Below are 23294 nucleotides of genomic sequence, written 5' to 3' on the forward strand. Positions count from 1 at the left end.
ACATACACTAAGTTGACTGTGCCTTTAAACAGCTTGGAGAAATGTCCTCTGGTCTGATGAAACAAAAATGGAACTGTTTGGCCATAATGACCATCGTTATGTTTGGAGGAAAAAAGGGTGAAGCTTGCAAGCCGAAGAACACCATCCCAACCGTGAAGCACGGGGGTGGCAGCATCATGTTGTGAGGGTGCTTTGCTGCAGGAGGGACTAGAGCACTTCACAAAGTAGATGGCATCATGAGGGAGGAAAATTATGTGGATATATTGAAGCAACATCTCAAGACATGAGTCAGGAAGTTAAAGCTTGGCCGCAAATTAGTCTTCCAAATGGACAATGACCCCAAGCATACTTCCAAAGTTGTGGCAAAATGGCTTAAGGACAACAAAGTCAAGGTATTCGAGTGGCCATCAAAGCCCTGACCTCAATCCCATTGAAGATTTGTGGGAAGAACTGACAAGGCGTGTGCGAGCAAGGAGGCCTACAAACCTGGCTCAGTTACACCAGCTCTGTCAGGAGGAATGGGCCAGAATTCATCCAACTTATTGTGGGAAGCTTGTGGAAAGCTACCCAAAAAGTTTGCCTCAAGTTAAACATTTTAAAGGCAATGCTACCAAATACTAATTGAGTGTATGTAAACTTCTGACCCACTGGGAATGTGATGAAAGAAAGAAAAGCTGAAATAAATCATTCTCTCTACTATTATTCTTACATTTCACATTCTTAAAATAAAGTGGTGATCCTAACTGACTAATTTATACAAGGATTAAATGTCAGGAATGGTGAAAAACTGAGTTTAAATGTATTTGGCTAAGGTGTATGTAAACTTCCGACATCAACTGTAAATATTGGACAAAACACACATCACGACAAGAGAGACAACACAACGCTACATGAAGTGAGACCTAAGACGTCTGGGGGAAACGTGGCACCATCCCCACGGTGAAGCATGGTGGTGGCAGCATAATGCTGTGGGGATGTTTTTCAGCGGCAGGGACTGGGAGACTAGTCAGGATCGAGGGAAAAATGAACTGAGCAAAGGACAGAGAGATCCTTAATGAAAACCTGCTCCAGAGCACTCAGGACGTCAGACTGGGGCGAAGGTTCACCTTCCAACAGGACACTGATCCTAAGCACACAGCCAAGACAACGCAGAAGTGGCTTCGGGACAAGTCGCTGAATGTCCTTGACTGGCCCAGCCAGAGTCCGGATCTGAAACCGATTCAACATCTCTGGATCGACTTGAAAATAGGTGTGAAGCGACGCTTCCCTTCCAACCTGACAGAGCTTGAGAGGATCTGCAGAGAAGAATAGGAGAAACTCCCCAAATACAGGTGTGCCAAGCTTCTAGCGTCATACCCAAGAAGACTTGAGGCTTTAATCACTGCCACTGGTCCTTCAACAAAGTACTGAGTGAAGGGTCTGAATAGTCATTTAAATTGAACAGACATATTTTAGTTTTTATAAATTTGATAAAATGTCTAAAAACACATTTTTGCTTTGTCGTTATGGGGTATTGTGTGTAGATTGATGAGGGGGAAAAAAAGATTTACTCAACTTTAGAATAAGGCTGTAACGTAACAAAATGTGGATAAAGTCAATACTTTTCGAATGCACTGTATAGCGTTATGGAATTAAGTATTCTCATTTTAAAATGTATGTTTTGCCGGTGGGTGTGTCGTTATGTGCGTACACATCAAATAACATTTTATTTGTCACATGCGCCAAATAGAACTGGTGTATACCTTACCGTGAAATGCTTGCTTACGGACCCTTCCCAATGATGCAGAGTATAAAAAATAATAATGCAAATGATATAGTAACAAGAATAATAAAATAAAATACACAAGAATGGCGCTACAGACAGGGAGTGTAGGTATGAGGTATTTGCGGTAGATACTGTATGTACATCACGGGAGGTTGGTGGCACCTTAATTGGGGAGGACGGGCTTGTGGTAATGGCTGTAGCGGAATGGGTGGAATGGTATCAAATACATCAAACACATGGTTTCCATAATATTTCATTAGCTCCAATGATGTACATGAAGGCAAGGTAAAGTGACTATGCATGAGGATAGATAATAATAAGAGTAAAATAAAGAACATAGTAACAGCAGCAATGTAACGGTCGTCCTTCGGTGAGTTAGTAGACCAAGGCGCAGCGGGTGATGAATACATAATGCTTTATTGCAAGACGAAGACAGACACGAAATACACTTGACTAATTTACAAAATAACAAAACGAACTAGACAGACCTAAACTACGAACTTACATGAAAAGGAACGAACGAACGAGACGAGACAGTACCGTGTGGTGCAATAAACACAGACACAGCGACAATCACCCACAAACAAACAGTGAGAACAACCTACCTTAATATGACTCTCAATTAGAGGAAAACGCAAAACACCTGCCTCTAATTAAGAGCCGTACCAGGCAACCCAAAACCAACATAGAAACAGAAAACATAGACTGCCCACCCAAAAATCACGCCCTGACCATCACACACATACAAAACAACAGAAAACAGGTCAGGAACGTGACAGAACCCCCCCCTCAAGGTGCGAACTCCGGGCGCACCCCTAAAACTCAAGGGGAGGGTCTGGGTGGGCATCTGTCCGCGGTGGCGGCTCCGGCGGTGGACGAGGACACCACTCCACCACTGTCTTTATCCCCCTCCTTAGCGTCCTTTGAGTGGCGACCCTCGCCCCCAACCATGGTCCAGGAACATTTACTAAGGCCCCTCCTACATAGAGGAGAGCTCAGGACAGAGGGACAGCTTAGGACAGAGGGACAGCTTAGGACAGAGGGACAGCTTAGGACAGAGGGACAGCTTAGGACAGAGGGACAGCTTAGGACAGAGGGACAGCTTAGGACAGAGGGACAGCTTAGGACAGAGGGACAGCTTAGGACAGAGGGACAGCTTAGGACAGAGGGACAGCTTAGGACAGAGGGACAGCTTAGGACAGAGGGACAGCTTAGGACAGAGGGACAGCTTAGGACAGAGGGACAGCTTAGGACAGGGTGACAGCTTAGGACAGAGGGACAACTCTGTACTAATGGCAACTCCGGACTGGGTGGCAGCTCCGGACTGGGTGGCAGCTCCGGACTGAGTGGCAGCTCCGGACTGAGTGGCAGCTCCGGACTGAGTGGCAGCTCCGGACTGAGTGGCAGCTCCGGACTGTAGGGCAGCTCCGGACTGTAGGGTAGCTCATGACTGTAGGGCAGCTCATGACTGGAGGGCAGCTCATGACTGGAGGGCAGCTCATGACTGGAGGGCAGCTCATGACTGGAGGGCAGCTCATGACTGGAGGGCAGCTCATGACTGGAGGGCAGCTCATGACTGGAGGGCAGCTCATGACTGTAGGGCAGCTCATGACTGTAGGGCAGCTCTGGCAGCTCCTGACTGGCTGGCGTCTCTGGCAGCTCCTGACTGGCTGGCGTCTCTGGCAGCTCCTGACTGGCTGGCGTCTCTGGCGGCTCCTGACTGGCTGGCGTCTCTGGCGGCTCCTGACTGGCTGGCGTCTCTGGCGGCTCCTGACTGGCTGGCGGCTCTGGCGGCTCCTGACTGGCTGGCGGCTCTGGCGGCTCCTGACTGGCTGGCGGCTCTGGCGGCTCCTGACTGGCTGGCGGCTCTGGCGGCTCCTGACTGACGGACGGCTCTAGCGGCTCGTGGCAGACGGACGGCTCAGAAGGCGCTGTGCAGACGGACGGCTCAGAAGGCGCTGGGCAGACGGACGGCTCACGGTCTCCACGGTTAGCCTGGGAAGTGGGCGCAGGTCTCCTACCTGCCCTCGGCCCACTACCTCTTAGCCCCCCCCCAAGAAATTTTTGGGTAGTACTTGCGGGCTTCCAGCCTTGCTTCCGTGCTGCCTCCTCATAACGTCGCCTCTCCGCTTTAGATGCCTCCAGCTCCGCCTTGGAACGGCGACACTCCTCTGGCTCTGCCCAGGGTCCCTCTCCGTCCAGAATCTCTTCCCATGTCCAATCCTCCTTAACCCACTGCTGCTGTCGTTGCTGTCCGTTAACCCGCTGCTTGATCTGGGTTTGGTGGGTGATTCTGTAACGGTCGTCCTTCGGTGAGTTAGTAGACCAAGGCGCAGCGGGTGATGAATACATAATGCTTTATTGCAAGACGAAGACAGACAAGAAATACACTTGACTAATTTACAAAATAACAAAACGAACTAGACAGACCTAAACTACGAACTTACATGAAAACGAAGAACACATGAACAGGAACGAACGAACGAACGAGACGAGACAGTACCGTGTGGTGCAATAAACACAGACACAGCGACAATCACCCACAAACAAACAGTGAGAACAACCTACCTTAATATGACTCTCAATTAGAGGAAAACGCAAAACACCTGCCTCTAATTAAGAGCCATACCAGGCAACCCAAAACCAACATAGAAACAGAAAACATAGACTGCCCACCCAAAACTCACGCCCTGACCATCACACACATACAAAACAACAGAAAACAGGTCAGGAACGTGACAAGCAAAGGACTATAAAAGTGCGTGCGTGTGTGTAATGTGTATGTATGTGCGTGTTGTGTCGGTATGCATGTGTGTGTGTTATGTGTGTGCGGATGTGCATATGAATGTGTGTTGATCTTGTATGGGAGTGTCAATGTAGTGAGTGAGTGTATATATACTCTAGTGAGTGCGCGTAGGGTCAGTACAAGACAGAGTCAGTGCAGATAGTTTGGGTACCATTAATTGACAATTTAGCAATCTGGCTATTTAGCAGTCTTGCGGCTTTTGGGTAGAAGCTGGGTAGGAGGGTAGGAGCTGCTTTTGGGTAGGAGCCTGTTGGTCCGAGAGCCGATGCTCCGATTGCCGGACGGTAGCAGAGTGAACAGTCAATGGCTTGGGTGGCTGGAGTCTTTGGCAATTTTTAGGCACTTCCTCTGACACTGCCTGAAATAGAGATGGCGGTCCCTCTGTAGCACTTTGCGGTCAAGGGCAGTGCATTTGCCATACCAAGCGGTGATGCAGCCAGTCAAGATGCTCTCGATGGTGCAGCTGTAGAACTTTTTGAAGATCTGAGGGCCCATACAAAATCTTTTCAGCCTTCTGAGGGAGAAGAGGTGCTGTCGTGCCATCTTCATGACTGTGCGGGTGTGGACCATGTTAAGTCCTTGGTGATGTGGACGCCAAGGAACTTGAAGCTCTCTACCCGCTCCACAATAGCCCTGTCGATGTGGATAGGGGAATGCTCTTTGTCTTACTGACATTGAGGTAGAGATTGTTGTCCTGGCACACTGCTAAGTCTCTGACCTCCTCCCTGTAGGCTGACTCATCGCCATTGGTGATCAGGCCTACCAATAATAGATAATAGTGTTGGAGTCATGCATCGGGGGCTGGCCCGTCAGGAAGTCCAGGATCCAGTTGCAGATGGAGGGGTTCAGTCCCAGGGTCCCTAGCTTGGTGATGAGCTTGGAGGGGACTATGGTGTTGAACTCTGAGCTGTAGTCTATGAACAGCATTCTCACATTAGTTATTTCCCCTCTTGTCAGTGTGGGGGAGGGCAGTGTGAAGTGCAATTGAGATGGCATCATCTGTGGATATGTTGGGGCCGTGTGCGAATTGGAATGTGTCTAGGGTGTCTGGGATGATGTGTCATGACTAGCCTTTCAAAACACTTCATAATTACAGATGTGAGTGCTACAGGGCAATAATCATTTAGGCAGGTTACCTTTTGAGCTCTTGGGAACAGGGACAATGGTGGTCAGTTAAAACATGTCAGGATTACAGACTAGGACAAGGAGAGATTTAAAATGTATGTGAAGCCACTTGCCAGCTGGTCTGTGCATGCTTTGAGAATGCGTCCTGGTATAGCATTTGCATTGGGATTTTTAACCTGTTAAAAGGATTGTCCCCTTTTTCCCCCAATTTTTGCCTAAAATGACATACCCAAATCTAACTGCCTGTAGCTCAGGCCCTGAAGCAAGAATATGCATTTTCTTGATACCATTTGAAAGGAAACACTTTGACGTTTGTGGAATTGTGAAAGGATTGTAGGAGAATATAACACATTAGATCTGGTAAAAGATAATACAAAGAAAAAAACTATATATTTTTTGTATTTTTTTTGTATCATCATCTTTGAAATGCAAGAGCAATGGCCATAATGTATTATTCCAGCCCAGGTGCAATTTCGATGTTGGCCACTAGATGGCAGCAGTGTATATGCAATGTTTTAGACTGATCCAATGAACCATTGCCTTTCTGTTCAACATTTTGTATCAAGACTGCCCAAATGTGCCTAATTGGTTTATTAATAACTTTTCATGTTCAAAACTATGAACTCTCCTCAAACAATAGCATAATATTATTTCACTGTAATAGCTACTGTAAATTGAACAGTGCAGTTAGATTAACAAGAATTTAAGCTTTCTGCCAATATCAGATATGTCTATGTCCTAGGAAATGTTCTTGTTACTTACAACCTCATGCTATTTGCATTAGCCTACGTTAGCTCAACCGTCCCTCAGGCGACCCACCAATCCTTAAGTTAAATGTTTTGCTCATATAGGCCACGAAGCGCGAGATCACACAGTTATCTGGAAAAACAGGGGCTTTCACACAAAGCACAGTGTTATATTCCTCGAAGCGAACATAAAAGGCATTTAGCTAGTTTAGGATTTCTGCATCGCTGGGCAACTCATGGCTGGGTTTCCCTTTGTAATCCGTTATCGTCTGCAAGCCTTGCCACAAACGATGAATGTCGGAGGCACTGTAATAGGATTCCACCTTCTTCCTATATTATCCTTTTGCATGTTTGATGTCTCGTCAGTGGTCATAGCGGGCTTTCCTGTATGTGTCCATGTCCCTGGCCCGTTCATTGTAAGCGGTAGCTCTAGCCTTTAGCCCAGCATGGATATTGCCTGTAATCCATGGTTTTTGGTTTGGATACGTTCTTAGTCACTGTGGGGACAACATCATCATGCGCTTATTGATGAAGCCCATGACTGTAAACTCATCAATGCTATCTGATGAATCCCGGAACATATTCCAGTCTGTACTAGCAAAACAGTCTTGTAGCCTCGCATCTGCTTCATCCGACCACTTCCGTAGTGAGCGCATCACTGGTAATTCCTGTTTGAGCTTTTCTATGTAAACAGGATGCAGGAAAATGGAGTCATGGTCAGATTTGCCGAAGGGAGGACGAGGTAGGGCCTTGTATGCATTTCTGTTGGTAGAATAAATGGGGTCTAGAGTTTTAGCGCCCCTAGTGGCACAGGAGACGTGTTGGTAGAAGTGAGGTAGGATGGTTTTAAGTCTCCCCCGTTAAAGTCATCACCCACCAGAAATGCTGCCTCTTGGTGAGCGGTTTCTTGTTTATTTATGGCCCCACACAGTTTGTTGGCTGCCAGTGTGATGTCGGCTTGTGGAGAGATGTGGACAGCAGTGATGATTACAGATGAGAACTCTTGGCAGCTCACAATGAGGTATTCTACAGTACATCAGGTGACAAAAGCAAGAGATGTCCTTTACACTTGAAGCAGCACATCAGTTGTTATTTATGAAAAAACACACTCCACCTCCTTTCGACTTTCCAGAAGCTGCCGTCCGATCCTGCCGCAGCATGGAGAATCCACTGAGTACTGCGTGCATAGCCACGTTTCAGTAAGACCTAGAATATTTCAGTTTTCAAGTGTCTCTGATAAGAGACTCTCGAACTAAGCTCATCCATTTAATTGTTGAGTGACTGGACATTTGCCAATAGAACGGAGTTGAGCGCCGTTTGGATTTCTCTTCGCCTCAATTTCACCAGGACTCCACCTTATCTCCTGCGTCTATGCCTTCAGTGTTTTGGTAGCCCACGGAACAAAGGAATAGGGTCCGGTATGAACAGTGGAACAGCTGAGTCGGAGTTGAAGTTGTATTTGAAGTCTAAATCGAGGTTAGTAACTATCGAATCTGATGTCCAGAAGTGCTTAGTGGTGTGAACTTTCTGTACAAAAAAGTAAAGATAAATATGATAAAATTCACTATATAGCAAAGTTGGGTTGGAACTCGTAAGATATCGGGCTTCTCCTTCAGAGAAGAATACCGCAGTGTACTGTATACCCAAATGTATGCCCACCTACTTACGTATGTGTGTGAGTAATTGAACGCGTGTGCACGTACACTATATCTGACGCACCTCCTGGATTTGGTCTTATGTGGCAAAATTTTAAATTTGTTTTTTAAATTGGAAAAACTACAGACTCAAGGCAACAAAATGGTATATCATACATTGCATTTTTGAGGAACAATGGGAAAGTAATTTTGCTTTGAAAGTTGATAAATTTGTAAACTCACCTTTGAGAAAATGGACTTTGAATATTTTGGCATCTAGTGAAGAGTTCTTCTTTGCCTACATCCATTCAGCATCTTTCACACCCTCTTAAGCTTTAGCCCCACCCATCTCGTTTCGGTCTCGGAGCGTTCAGAGCACACACTTGATGCTCTGGTCGATGATTTGTTTACCTCTGGATAACACGAAAACAGCCTAACCAGCTCTGCTGGCAACAATTTTATTACGCTTTTTTGCGAGTGTTTACTGACACCGGTCATATTCAACGGGTGTTGTACACTTTAGCTTAAGACATGTAGCTAGCTAGGTAAACAATAAACGTAGCTAGGTGAACATCATGTAAGGTCACGCATGTAACGTTAGCTAACGAGCCAGCCAGCTAGTTAAACAACAATGAACATTGTGCCAAATCATGTCGTTACTACCCTGCATGAATCTGCTGGGAGCTAACCAACCAGGTTCAATGTTAGCTAGCTAACATTAGGCTCTAATTAGCAAAGCAAACAGTTCTGGGATACGAATAAAGTCATACACGTAACGTTAGCTCGGGAGCCAGCCAGCTAACATTAGCTAGCTAGCTAACAGTCGACTTTAGCTTGAAATAAAAACCACTTTCTGTCAAAATTTGAAACATTTAATATCTGAAAATGTAGCTAGCTAGACTATCTTACCCATATACATCATCATGCATGATGGACGCGTCTCCCTGTCAGAGATGGCATGCCACGGTTGCCCTTAGTTTGAAGATGTCATCCCGAAACAGGTGTTTTCTCCATCTCTTTAACTATCCTACTCTAATTTCACGGATTTCAAAACTCGATCCTGCAGAAAGTGGAGATCAACACTTATGGAGCTCCGCTACCTGATATAAAAAAAAAGCCACGTTCAACACCGACTGACCAGCTCAAATAGACAAGCTCCTCTCTCGGCATGTCCAGCCTACTCATTAACTCAGCCAATCATGGCTCTGTATTTTAACCAACAAGGCTAGTAATTGAACAATTTTATTCGTATTTACAGATGGCATACATGTTTGTTATTAAGGCACATGAAAGTTCACATGTTCCAGAAGGCATTTCTTCCAAAAAACACATTTTGATTACTTTTTCTTTTTTTAAAGACTCCCCTGTGAAGTAGTGACTTGTGACATAAGCCTAGTTTCCTGAAACGGGTCACATATATACAAAGGTATGTGGACACCCCTTCAAATTAGTGGATTTGGCTATTTCGCCACACCCGTTGCTGACAGGTGTATAAAATCAAGCACACTGCCATGCAATCTTCATAGACAAACATTGGCAGTAGATTGGCCTTACTGAAGAGCTCAGTGACTTTCAACGTGGCACCGTCATAGGATGCCGCCTTTCCAACAAGTTGTTTGTCAAATTGGGGAGAAAAATGGGGGTTAAAAAATAATAATAATAATAGATCTGCCCTTTTAGAGCTTCCCCGGTCAACAGTGAGTGCTGTTATTGTGAAATGGAAACGGAAATCATCTGTCCGCATTTGCAACACTCACTACTGAGTTCCAAACTGCCTCTGGAAGCAACGTCATACTTTTGGTAATGTAGTTTATGTGTGTGTGTTATGACAGGTGCGTGCCATGGACAGCGGTGTGCCTCCCCACTACAGCGACCTCTCTCTCACTGTCAACATCCTGGACGTCAACGACAACACACCCATCATCGAGAGCCAGGGGGGCTACAACGTCAGCATCAGTGAAGTGTGTCACACGCACACACAGACACACACACACACACACACACACACACACACACACACACACACACACACACACACACACATCAGTCAGCCTATACAATCATATGCACGCACACACAAACACACACATCAGTCAATTACATACAGAATAATATACACACACCAAAACACACACACGCATCTATCAATTCAACTTTTAAAGTGCTTCCAAAAAAAGAACATCTGAAAGGGATGTTTGCCTGGGTTTTAAAAAAGTAATTAACTCCATTTCGGTCTGAATTTAGTGAAACTACCACCAAACTACTGCAAAATGTAGTTAAATTACTAGTTGAATTACATGTATTGGAACTACTCCCCAACACTGACCCAAAGCCTTTGAAGCGTTCTGTCTCCCTACCCTGTCTCCCCATTTCATTCTGTACTGCCTGGATACAAGTCCCACAAAAATATGAATGGGTGGAATTTCACTCTGCTATAAAAACAACAACAAAAAACTATGAAATATATACAGTACACAGAAAAGATAGTGTATTACGCACATGATGCTGAAAAAGTTATTGTCCTTCTATCTGTGTGTGTGTGTGTGTGTGTGTTAGAATGTGGGGGGTGGTACGTCCGTCCTGCGCGTGGTGGCCGCCGACTATGACATCGGGACAAACGCCATGCTCTTCTACTACATCACCTCGGGTAACCAGGACCTCACCTTCCGTATGGACCGCATGACAGGTGAGATGACAACCCGACCGTGCCCACCCGACCGTGAGCGCCAGCAGGAGTACCGGCTGACCGTGATGGTAGAGGACGACGGCACGCCGCCACTATCGGTGAGTCAGAGAGGGTCAGAGGTTAGAGGTCAAGGGTGGGAGGGGGTTGGGGGCTGACACACAGAGCTAAGGGAACATGGATGATTTGAATTGGACAGGGTTTTGGTCACGGTGTTACCAGGGTCACGTTTAGTAGGCAAATGTTGCAGAACATAATGAATAGAGCCGTCTACATGTCAGAGAGGCATGCTTGTTTTATCTCAACGTTACACAACATTGTGCCTTGTTCAACACTCCCCTGGACAGTAGCTGTGTAACTTGTGACTTGGCTATAGGTTGTTGAACTGGCTTCAGTCAGAAGAGTCATATCAGGTGAATCACAGTTGAAAACATGTTGCCCTCTCTTGGTGTTCCTCTGTACTGCAAGCATTTCACCATATGGATGGGCTAGGATTAGCCTGGTTTATTCCTGGTATTTTGAATGAGTCAATAACTTTGAAGTGATTTCAGTGACCGAATATGATGAAGCTGTATGAAATAAGGAAAACATTTTGAATAAGGAAATATTTGAAATAATATATCAAACTAATATTGGCAAATCATTTATTCAGGCCTCAGAACATGGAGAAAGACTTCAAAACACATTATAACGCATGTGAAGACAATGTTCACATGGCAATGCTCCCTACTTAAGGAGCTATAAATATAAAGCTTTTATATAGTATGGCATACGTTTATAGATGATTTGTGAAGGATGTACCTGTATGTAGTGCATATTAAGACTTCATGTATGCTATATACATTTTTTTGATTATTTAAAGTGTCCCCATGATGAGTAGCAGGTTGATGGTTTAATCCCATGTGTTCTGCGTTGGCTGATCAGAGGTATATGAACAAGAAGTACACTGTGATACACAGGAAGTGCATGACGATGTGCAATAACAGGAAATCCACGGCTGTGGTGCCATTTTACTGAAAGAGGAAGAAGAGACTTGTTACTTCCTGTTTAGAAACAGTGCAATAGCTCTTCACGTGTTCCTTACCACAATGTGATATGTCTGAGTGTGTGCATGCATGCAAGCGTGCGTCCTCTATTTTTGCGTCCTCTATGTCATGTGATCGGTCTTTGTCGTCGCCTATGTGTGGCCTCCGTCTCACAGAGTCTATGATTGACACGCTTGGTGGAAAAAGTACCCAATTGTCATACTTGAGTAAAAGTAAAGATACCTTAATAGAAAATGACTCAAGTTAAAGTCACCCAGTAAATACTACTTGAGTAAATGTCTAAAATGATTTGGTTTTAAGTATACATAAGTATCAAAAGTAAAAGTATAAATAATGTCAAATTCCTTATATTAAGCAAACCAGACGGCACCATTGTCTTGTTTTTTAAATTACGGAGAGCTAGAGGCACACTCCAACACTAAGACATCATTTACAAACGAAGCATATGTATTTAGTGAGTCCACCAGATCATCATTAGGGATGACCAGAGATGTTATCTTGATAAGTGTGTAAATTAGACCATTTTCCTTTCCTTCTAAGAATTCAAAATGTAAGGAGTAATTTTGGGTGTCAGGGAAAATGTATGGAGTTAAAAGTATGTTTTTTTCTTTAGGAATATAGTGGAGTAAAAGTAAAAGTTCTCAAAAATATGAATATTAAGGTACAGATACCCCAAAAAACGACTTTAACTTCAACAGGATCGGTGGGTTCCCAGCAGGACGGTTGAGCTAACGTAGGCTAATGTGATCAGCATGAGGTTGTAAGTAACAAGAACATTTCCCAGGACATAGACATCTGATATTCTCAGAAAGCTTACATTCTTGTTAATCTAACTGCACTGTCCAATTTACAGTTGCTATTACAGTGGAATAATGTCATGGTATTGTTTGAGGAGAGTGCACAGTTATGAACTTGAAAATGTATTAATAAACCAATTAGGCACATTTGGGCAGTCTTGATACAAAATGTTGAACAGAAAGGTAATGGTTCATTGGATCAGTCTAAAACATTACATATACGCTGCTGCCATCTAGTGGCCAAAATCGAAATTGCACCTGGGCTGGAATAATACATTATGGCCATTGCTCTTGCATTTCAAAGATGATGATCAATAATATGCATTTCCTTGCTTCAGGTCCTGAGCTACAGGCAGTTAGTTTTGGGTATGTCATATTAGGCTAAAATTGAAATAAAGGAGTGGATCCTTAAGAGGTTTTAAGTAGTACTTTAAAGTATTTTTTTTATTTTTTATTCACCTTTATTTAACCAGGTAGGCTAGTTGAGAACAAGTTCTCATTTGCAACTGCGACCTAGCCAAGATAAAGCATAGCAGTGTGAACAGAAAACAACACAGAGTTACACATGGAGTAGACAATAAACAAGTCAATAACATGGTAGAAAAAAGAGAATCTATATACAATGTGTGCAAAAGGCATGAGGAGGTAGGCAATAAATCGAATAATTACAATTTAGTAGATTAACACTGGAGTGATAATGTATACTTAAGTACATTACACCACTGACTGACACTTGACAATAGAGAAATGTGTCACTACTGAAACACCACTAGATCAGGAGTCCATGGGCCCTTTCTTCAATTGTAAGAAACTCAATGAGAGTTTGAGCACAGTACAGTAGAGCACAGTTCAGAAAAGTAAAGTAGTGCATAGTACAGCAGAGTACAGGACAGTGGGGTAAAGTTTAGTAGAGCACAGTACAGTGCAGAACAGTAGAGCACAGTATAGCAAATTATAGACGTCTATGTCTTGGCCAAATTGATGTCAATGTTTGGGCTCTTGGAGGGCTAGTGCCACCCCCCCCCCCCTGCTCTCCACTTCTTCCTAAAGTGTGCACGTGTCCACTATCTACATGGTGGTCCTCTGTAGCTCAGTTGGTAGCTCAATTGGCCGGTTCCGTAACAGACTCCATAATGGTAAGATACGAAGATGAGGCAACATATACACACATATACAGTACCAGTCAAAAGTTTGGACACACCTACTCATTGCAGGGTTTTTCTTTATTTTTAATATTTTCTACATTGTAGAATAATAGTGAAGACATCAAAACTATGAAATTACACATATGGAATAATGCAGTAACCAAGAAAGTGTTAAACACATCAACATTTATTTTATATTTGAGATTCTTCACAGTAGCCAACCTTTGCCTTGATGACCGCTTTGCCTACTCTTCGCATTCTCTCAACCAGCTTCATGAGGTAGTCACCTGGAATGCATTTCAAATAACAGGTGTGCCTTGTTAAAAGTTAATTTGTAGAATGTCTTTCCTTCTTAATGCATTTGAGCCAATCATTTGTTTTGTTACAAGGTAGGGGTGGTATACAGAAGATAGCCCTGTTTGGTAAAAGACCAAGGCCGTAATATGTCAAGAACATCTCAAGTAAGCAAAGAGAAACAACAGTTCATCATTACTTTAAGACATGAAGGTCAGTCAATCCGGAATTTTCAATACATTTTCAAGTTTCTTCAAGGGCAGTCGCAAAAACCATCAAGCACTATGATGAAACTGGCTCTCATGAGGACCGCCACAGGAATGGAAGACCCAGAGTTACCTCTGCAGCAGAGGATACGATCATTATAGTTACCAGCCTCAGAAATTGTAGCCAAAATAAATGCTTCACAGAGTTCAAATAACAGACACATCTCAACATCAAGGGAGGTTAAAGAAGGATTTTCAAGCCTTAAGACAATTAAGACATGTATTGTGTGAGTGCCATTCAGAGGGTGAATGGACAAAACAAAATATTTAAGTGCCTTTGAACGGGGCAGTAGGTGCCAGGCGCAACGGTTTGTGTCGAGAACCGCAACGCTGCTGGGTTTTTCACGCTCAACAGTTTCCCGTGTGTATCAAGAGTGATCCACTCTTGACATCCAGCCAACTTGACACCTGTGGAAGCATTGGCATCAAAATTGGCTAGCATCAGTGTGGAATGCTTTCTACACCTTGTAGAGTCCATGTATGACGATTTGAGGCTGTTCTGAGGGCAACTTAATATTAGGAAGGTGTTCCTAAAGTTTGGCAAGAACACCGCTTAAAAAAACATTAATACAATAAAAAATGTATCCTAAATGTTTGCAGACAGACTGCTCACCATGTGGCCATAGTGGAGGGGGATGCAATCCCATCACCTTGTGATATTTGTAGGGTTGTGGCTTAAGGCACATTCATTATTTTAAAGCATGGGGGGGACAGCATTTTTCAGAGAAAGATGTTTAAAAACAGACAGAACAAATAATTAGATCACTATCTTTCATTGTAATAATAGAACAAATCAGGATGTTCCATTGAAGTAATAGTGTTAAACAAATTACATGAATCCTGCATTTCTTTATTTTCCAACATAAAGTTTAGGAGGCTGGGTTTGGGACAGCCACCTCAAAAGAAATAGCTGTATAAACAATGGCTTTATACTGTATTAATTTAACAATGTGTTTGTTATTGCCTTGGATTGAATTAGAACATATGTTAATAAAATGTCTTAACTGTTAACTGGAGACTTAACTGTTTTTTCAAATATTTTTTTTGGGGGGTGGGACAGCAATTTACACCTGTCATGATATCTAAATATTATGAAACGTATGTGATTAAACATGAAACTATTTGTAAAAAGATGTAATGTGATATTAACCTTCTAAATGAGAGTATGGGTTTTCATATAACGTTAACCATATCAATGGCCACGCCCACGTGAGCCTAGACATGACTTCGGCGCCATGGAACTGCCCTTTTCTACTCCAGAGTATAAAACCACCCGTGACAAAATGTATATTTGATGCCAAAGAGAGCCACGGTAAACCGGACATCTCGAATGGTTAAGAAGTCAGATAACGCCGGGACAGAGTACCCACTTTGGAATGGCTACAATTCTATGGGCCATCGGAGACCATACAGCTGTAGTTTTGGCTACACAGCTGGAAATGGTTAAACTCTGAGACTATTCATCACTACAGAATAGGAGCAACTCTCAAACGTATAATTTCTAGTCTGCAGCTAGAAATTACGTAAGTCTAGAACGAGAATACCGACAACCGCCGAAGCATCTATTCTATGAGAACATTTCCGAATGGTACTCTGAATTATACAGTACATTCTCACCAACTACAACCACGAAATACATTGTGATTTCTGGGAAAGTTAACCAGACCTTTACTCAATACCCATCCCGGATCCGGGATCCTCCTCATCAAAAAAGCTGACTAGCATAGCCTAGCCTAACGGGACAGGGATATCATATAATATAATTTTCATGAAATCACAAGTCCAATACAGCAAATGAAAGATAAACATCTTGTGAATCCAGCCATCATTTCCGATTTTTAAAACGTTTTACAGCGAAAACACAATATGTATTTCTATTAGCTAACCACAATAGCCAAAGACTCAACCGCATATTTTCACCATGTTTCTACCGCATAGGTAGCTATCACAAAACCGACCAAATAGAGATATAATTAGTCACTAACCAAGAAACAACTTCATCAGATGACAGTCTTATAACATGTTATACAATAAATGTATGTTTTGTTCGAAAATGTGCATATTTGAGGTATAAATCATAGTTTTACATTGCAGCTACCATCAAAAATATCCCCAAAGCAGCCAGAATAATTACAGAGAGCAACGTGAAATACCTAAATACTCATCATAAAACATTTATGAAAAATACATGGTGTACAGCAAATGAAAGATAAACATCTTGTGAATCCAGCCAATATTTCCAATTTTTTTAAAGTGTTTTACAGCGAAAACACAATATAGCATTATATTAGCTTACCACAATAGCCAAACACACAAACACATTTATTCACCGCATAGATAGCATTCGCAAAAACCAGCAAAAGATATCAAATTAATCACTAACCTTGAACAACTTCATCAGATGACAGTCTTATAACATCATGTTATACAATACACTTATGTTTGATTCGAAAATGTGCATATTTAGAGCTGCAAACCGTGGTTATACATTGTGAAAATGTAGCAACATTTCCCCAGAATGTCAGGAGCTATTTTGGACACTCACCTAATCTGACCAAAGAACTCATCATAAACTTTACTAAAAAATACATGTCGTACAGCAAATGAAAGATACACTGGTTGTTAATGCAACCGCCGTGTTAGATTTTTAAAAATAACTTTACCATAAAACAGCCTGCGTTATTGCGAGACAGCACCCGCCAAAACGGCGGAGAATAGAAATAACATTATCCACAGAAATACGAAATAACATCATAAATTGTTCTTACTTTTGCTGAGCTTCCATCAGAATCTTGTACAAGGAGTCATTGGTCCAGAATAAATCGTTGTTTGGTTTTAGAATGTCCTTTTCTCATGTCGAATTCGCGCCACAATGCTAGCCAATGTTGATGATGTTCCCATTTTCTCTCGACGCAAAGAACGGAAAACTCCAAAAGTCCCAATACACGTTGAATAATCTGATAAAACTCGGTTGAAAAAACATACTTTACGATGTTATTATCACATGTATCAGATAAAATCAGAGCCGGAGAACTTAGTCGTGTATACCGACCGCTTATCAGAAGACAATATGGAGGTGCTTCGCGCGCCTAGGTAGAGAAAGGAAATTCCTGACCTGCCACTCCAAAAGCTCTTGTTCGACCTCAGATCAAGCTAGACACCCCATTCCACCTTCCACTGCCTGTTGACATCTAGTGGAAGGCGTATGAAGTGCATGCATATTGATAAATATTAGCCAGTTGAATAGGCAGGCCCTGGAACAGAGCCTCGCTTTCAGATTTTTCACTTCCTGTATGGAAGTTTGCTGCAAAATGAGTTATGTTTTACTCACAGATATAATTCAAACAGTTTTAGAAACTTGAGTGTTTTCTATCAAATAGTAATAATAATATGCATATTGTATGATCTAGAATAGAGTACGAGGCAGTTTAATTTGGGCACGATTTTTTCTAAAGTGGAAATAGCGACCCCCTATTGACAAGAAGTTTTAACCAGAGACTCTGAACTCTACACGACGATCGAGCAACAGAGAAGGCAACAACCACATACGGGCGTAAATATATACATTGCACATGAACAGCCGCTCATTCGAGAATAATTGCAAAGGATTAGCATTTTAATGATTATAATTATCCACTGTTTGTAGTGGATATAATCTGTATTTTCTGCTCTTCTCAGTCCCCACCCCTTTCCTTTGTCTACCAAGCCGTCGTATCAGCTTAGCCACCTAGGGACTTTTCTATCATTGCTAGTAACCAATATTAACTGTTTGTTTGCTATGTAATTCTGTGTGATGATTTAGTGTAATTAGTAAATAAATAATTAAGCCAATTTGTATATCGCTGATTCATGATTTTGGCTAGGGTTCATGCAAATATTCAAGGGTTTGCAACTTCCAGTAATGAGAACTGATGAGGCAATTAATAATTAATTAATTAATAGAAGATTAAAATTAAGAGTTAAATGTGGAAAATTATAACTTTGTAATCTCGACATTTTCCATGGTGCCCTGACTTCCTAGTTAATTAATGTTTACATGATTCGTTTAATCACATAATAATTAGACCTAGAGAACTGATTTGATATAAATAAGTCTTCACATTTAATGATAGTCCAGACACGACACACCTATTCTGTAAAATCACCCATAATATAATAGGTCCCTCCTAGGCCTACTAGAACAACATGTCCTTGTAGCATTGGGAAACCTGCCAGTGAGTGTATATTATGCTCAGTGATATAAATGACTGAAAACAAAAACAGAAAGGTTTAAGAGCGCCGATTTATTATAGAAAAAAATTACATCAGCATTTTATTTGATAAACATATTGGAAAAGGCTTTATTTCACATGGTGTTGCCAAAGCTGCAGCTGTTTGGCTATTACACACACACAAACAAAGACCACCAGTGGCTATCACTACCGTAGACACAATCTAAACATCATGTCTGAAATGCCAGTTTAGTCGACTTCACAACATGCTTTCACTGTCCTTCTCTGTCTGACTGTGCTTTGGTCAACAACTTTTCAATTCACTTATGTATACATACAGATAGATAAACATAAAGATAACAAAAAATCAAGTATAAGCACAAAATATGCCAAAGGATATCACAAAACAGTAAACCCAACAACACCATGTAATAAGACACGTTGGTCATCTTGGCAGTGAAGGCATTGGGCTGGTTGAGTTTGGGTTACTAGATCCATCTACTACAGTAGAACCAAAATTGACACTTCTCTTTAAAAACAGACCGTCCAGCATAGCAATATATCTCCAATATTTCTTTGACATTGTTAAGTGCAGGGAAGGGTATGGGAAGGAATGAGAGCGAGGAAAGGGATGGAGGGGGGGGTTACAGAAACACAGTCATTTAGGTAGTGAAATATATACAAGGGGAAAGAGGAACAACCCCAAAATGGGAAGTTTAGATACATAAAAGTGGGCTTTGGTCTCGTTAGAACAGCTCAGAGAAGCACATTTTTAGAAACAATTGTTTAAGGCTGGTTGGGAATTGCCTTAAAAAACTACTGTCAGCCCATGGGTACCTCTTACTACCCTGATCACTTTGGCACAAGCAAATGTGCTGAATATGCATTTCAGAGTCATAGGAAGAGGGAAACATCATAGAAATAAATAGAACACTATGGGCCAGTTTCCAGGACACAGATAACGCTAATGCTATTGGACTAAGAAGCACTTTCAATGGAGAATCTCCATTTAATTTTGTCCCTCTATTTTAGATTTAGTCTAGTCTTTGTAATTTTGACAAAAATATTACGTCTTAGTAAATAAATTATTTGATTAATAATTTAGTCAAGTTATTGTCAAAATGAAGAAAACAAATGGGCCATTTTAGTCAACTAAATGCTCTTTCATTTTAGTCACATCATTTATATTGCCTTATTAAACTTATACTAAACATAAATCACTGACTTCCATGTGCACAAACATATATAGCTGTGTCCTACAAACATATTTTTATGCATACCATCCTATTCTCAACAGCAGAAATTACTAACTTATATAAGAATTATCTGGCCACGTAAATTCCTAATTCAGGCTACATAGATATTACACACACACACACACACACACACACACACACACACACACACACACACACACACAAAGTCCCAGTGCTCGAGTCACTGGGAGCACATTAACTCAAAATAAAGTTATTTGCCCAGTCAGATATAGGTGTCCTGGCAAGAAGAATTTAGTCAATACATTTTTTGCAGTGCTTTTCTTCCTTTCTTTCTGTGCCACCAAATGTTTGCATATACAGTAGGCTACTGGTAATGTACCAGGGCCACATTCAGTAGCAAAATGTCAGAGGCATGTTTGTTCTACATAGCATATTTCTATCTGAACATTCCAAAAAGTTGCATCCTGCTGAACGCCCCAGTTTGTTAGCTATAGCTAGCTATTGAGGTAACATGACTGAACAAGGTGTAGTCTAAACAAATGGTTAACGGTCTGGTCCGCAAGTAACCTACTTTTAGCAAGGCCCACAATATTCTTTATGAATATAAAATGCAGCCCGCCAACGCACAATAAAAAGAGACAACATAGACCCGGGTCATGTCTTTTGAACAGTAAGGGCTAGCATCAAGCGTTTTCTCTGAGGAAAAGAGGGAGACTTGGCTACAGAACCTGCCTATGAAAGGCAGTGGGGAAGGTGGGAGGGTTGCGCGAGACTACAAATTCTAAAAACAGCCTACTTTTCTCTACTCAAGGAAGAGAAGAACGTAGCTAGACTGTAGTTTTACTATTAAACTCAATGCTGCTATTGTTTTGCATTTTGTAAAGCATCTTGTGTTTCTTAACCAGGCAAACGGTAGCTGACTAGAAGGCTGGTGGTGACTGGTTAGCTACGGGAAATCAAAAAGAGTTGCCTGCGCAATGTGTATAATCGGAGACGGAGCTGGAGTGAAGCCTGTCCACACTCATCGCTTGCTCCCCCCCAGCTCACCAGCTGATGTAGGCTGTGTGTGAAAATAACTGCATCTGTCCTGCTTATATTAATTGTGCTTATCACTGAAAAGTGCTAGATTTGTTCAAAAACTGTTGTCCTGTCCACTAAAGAGTCCGATTTTAATCACAGAGATAATGTTGTCTTGTCTCATTTTAGTCAACTGAAATGAAAAATCACTTTCGCTCAGTTCGTTTTTTTTCCTACGTCTGTTTAGTCAGTCTCGTCAATTGCCACTGAAAATAGGTTTGACAAATATTAGGGGAAAACAAATGTCTAAATTGATGCTTAATCTGTGTCCGGGGAACAGGCCCTATATGGGGGAAATCTCTTTTGGGGAAAATGGCGAGGGAAATGGTGAGGAGCATATCATCAAGAGTCCACAGGAGCTGCTTTGTATCCTCTACAGCCCACCTTGCACCCACACTCCCCTCAGTACAGTCCTGGGACATCAAATCAGGAGCACCTGCTGGTCCTTGAGCTGTCGTCAGTGGTCAGATGGTGCATCACATGCTTAGCGGGCCCCCCCCACTGCAACACAAGTGTCGAGAACAAATCCCTCCCCCCTCTTTGGCCTCCTCCAGTTGTTGTTGCAGGTGGAACATTTTATTTTTTAGATGAAACTGTCCCCTCCTTCCTTCTCTCATCCATCCATGATGCGGTACACAGCGAGAGAGCTCTCCCAGCACAGAAGGTTGTGAGACAGGCTTCAGGGTGACGTGGCAGAGCGAAGATGAATAACTAACCACAAGGAGTTTCTGGGTTAGGGAGCCATTGACTGCTTCTCTCTACATTTGCAGGAAATCAGGAGACTCCAGGACGGGCTCTAGAAAACAGACGCATACAGTGAGCTCCAAAAGTATTGGGACAGTGACAAATGTTTTGTTCTTTTGGCTCTGTACTCCAGCACTTTGGATTTGAAATGATACATTGACTATGAGGTTAAAGTGCAGACTGACCGCTTTAAATTTGAGGGCATTTTCACCCATATTGGGTGAACCGTTTAGAAATTACAAGACTTTTTGTACACAGTCCCACCATTTTAGGGGACCAAAAGTATTGGGACAAATTGACTTGTGTAAGTAGTCAAACGTTTAGTATTCCTAGCACGCAATGACTTCATCTAGCTTGTGTCTCTACAAACTTGTTGGATGCATTTGGTGTTTGTTTTGGTTGAGTTTCAGATTATTTCGTGCCCAATAGAAATGAATGGTAAAAAATGTAGTGTCATTTTGGAGTCACTTTTATTCTAAATAAGAATATAATATTTCTAAACATGTCTACATTAATGTGGATGCTACCATGCTTACGTATAGTCCTGAATGAATGAATAATGATGAGTGAGTAAGTTACAGGTGTACAAATATCATACCCCAAGACATGCTAACCTCTCACCATTACAATAACATGGAAGGTTAGCATGTTTGGGTGTAGTATGATACACAACATGACCAAAAGTATGTGTACACCTGCTCGTCGAACATCTAATTCCAAAATCAAGGGCATTAGTATGGAGTTGGTCCCCCCTTTGCTGCTATTAAAGCCTCCACTCTCCTGGGAAGGCTTTCCACTAGATGGTTGGAACATTGCTGCGGGGATTTGCTTCCATTCACCTACAAGAGCATTAGTGAGGTCGGGCACTGATGTTGGGCGACTAGGCTTGGCTTGATGTAATCATTGCGTGCTAGGACTATGGCACCAAATACTAAACGTTTGACTACTTTAATATACGTAAGTGAATTTGTCACAATAGTTTTTGGTCCCCTAAATGTGGGGACTATGTACAATAAGTGCTGTAATTTCTAAACAGTTATATGGATGAAAATACCCTCACATTAAAGCTGACAGTCTGCACTTTAACCTCATTGTATCATTTCAAATTCAGTACAGTGCCAAAAAAAAAAAAAAAAAATGTGTCACTGTCCCAATACTTTTGGAGCTCACTGTACACACACACCAAGAGAGGGAAGTTAGTTACTGCATCAGATACTGTAAGTCGGTCTGTTGTAATATTGGTTTGCTTAGGGAACATTTGTAACTGATGAGGAAACAAAGTCTTTGTACATAAATGTTTCAATACTTTCTCAGTACTTTGCCAACACAGTCCCCCTCAAAATAGATAAAAGAATACTGCACATTCTGTACAAGACACAAGCAATTCTACAGACAGTCTGCATTTCATAGAATAAGACGAATAAGATGTGTCAGTCAAAAGCAGAACCAGAAAGAGGTTCTAGACCAGTGTTGTGAAATACTGAAAAAGAAAGCGGAAACTATTGATGCTAAAATTCCACCGAGTTGAAGGTCAGTGTGGGCTATTATTTTTAAGCAGAAAACATGAAGTGAGCCTGTGTTTGTGTGCGTTAGAGAATCAGCTGTGGAACAAGCTTTTATATCTAAGACAGGCTTAGTGGCCTAAGACAGGCCCTCTCTCCTCTCTCTGTTCCGCCAAGACTTGGCTACCAGGAAACCGGGCAATCCACCTCGGAATGCCGTGAATGTCTGTACAGGT

At 42.1% G+C, this 23294-nt stretch overlaps 2 protein-coding genes across 3 annotated transcripts in view; one reads left to right on the plus strand and one right to left on the minus strand.

Annotated features, from left to right (window-relative positions):
* LOC129835970 (cadherin-23-like) overlaps positions 1–23294 on the plus strand; it is a 717892-nt gene that overhangs the window by 566781 nt on the left and 127817 nt on the right. For both annotated transcript variants that reach the window (XM_055901677.1, XM_055901676.1), the window contains 2 exons: positions 9909–10037; positions 10633–10860. In XM_055901677.1, coding sequence (XP_055757652.1) covers positions 9909–10037; positions 10633–10860 — 357 coding nt within the window. The remainder of the gene's footprint in view (positions 1–9908; positions 10038–10632; positions 10861–23294) is intronic.
* vsir (V-set immunoregulatory receptor) overlaps positions 18572–23294 on the minus strand; it is a 28573-nt gene continuing 23850 nt past the window's right edge. Inside the window, exon 7 of the mRNA XM_055901680.1 lies at positions 18572–21608. Within this exon, the coding sequence (XP_055757655.1) occupies positions 21571–21608 (38 nt within the window). The 3' untranslated portion in view covers positions 18572–21570. The remainder of the gene's footprint in view (positions 21609–23294) is intronic.

This window comes from Salvelinus fontinalis, chromosome 37 (genome assembly GCF_029448725.1).
Source record: "Salvelinus fontinalis isolate EN_2023a chromosome 37, ASM2944872v1, whole genome shotgun sequence".
NCBI lineage: Eukaryota > Metazoa > Chordata > Actinopteri > Salmoniformes > Salmonidae > Salvelinus > Salvelinus fontinalis.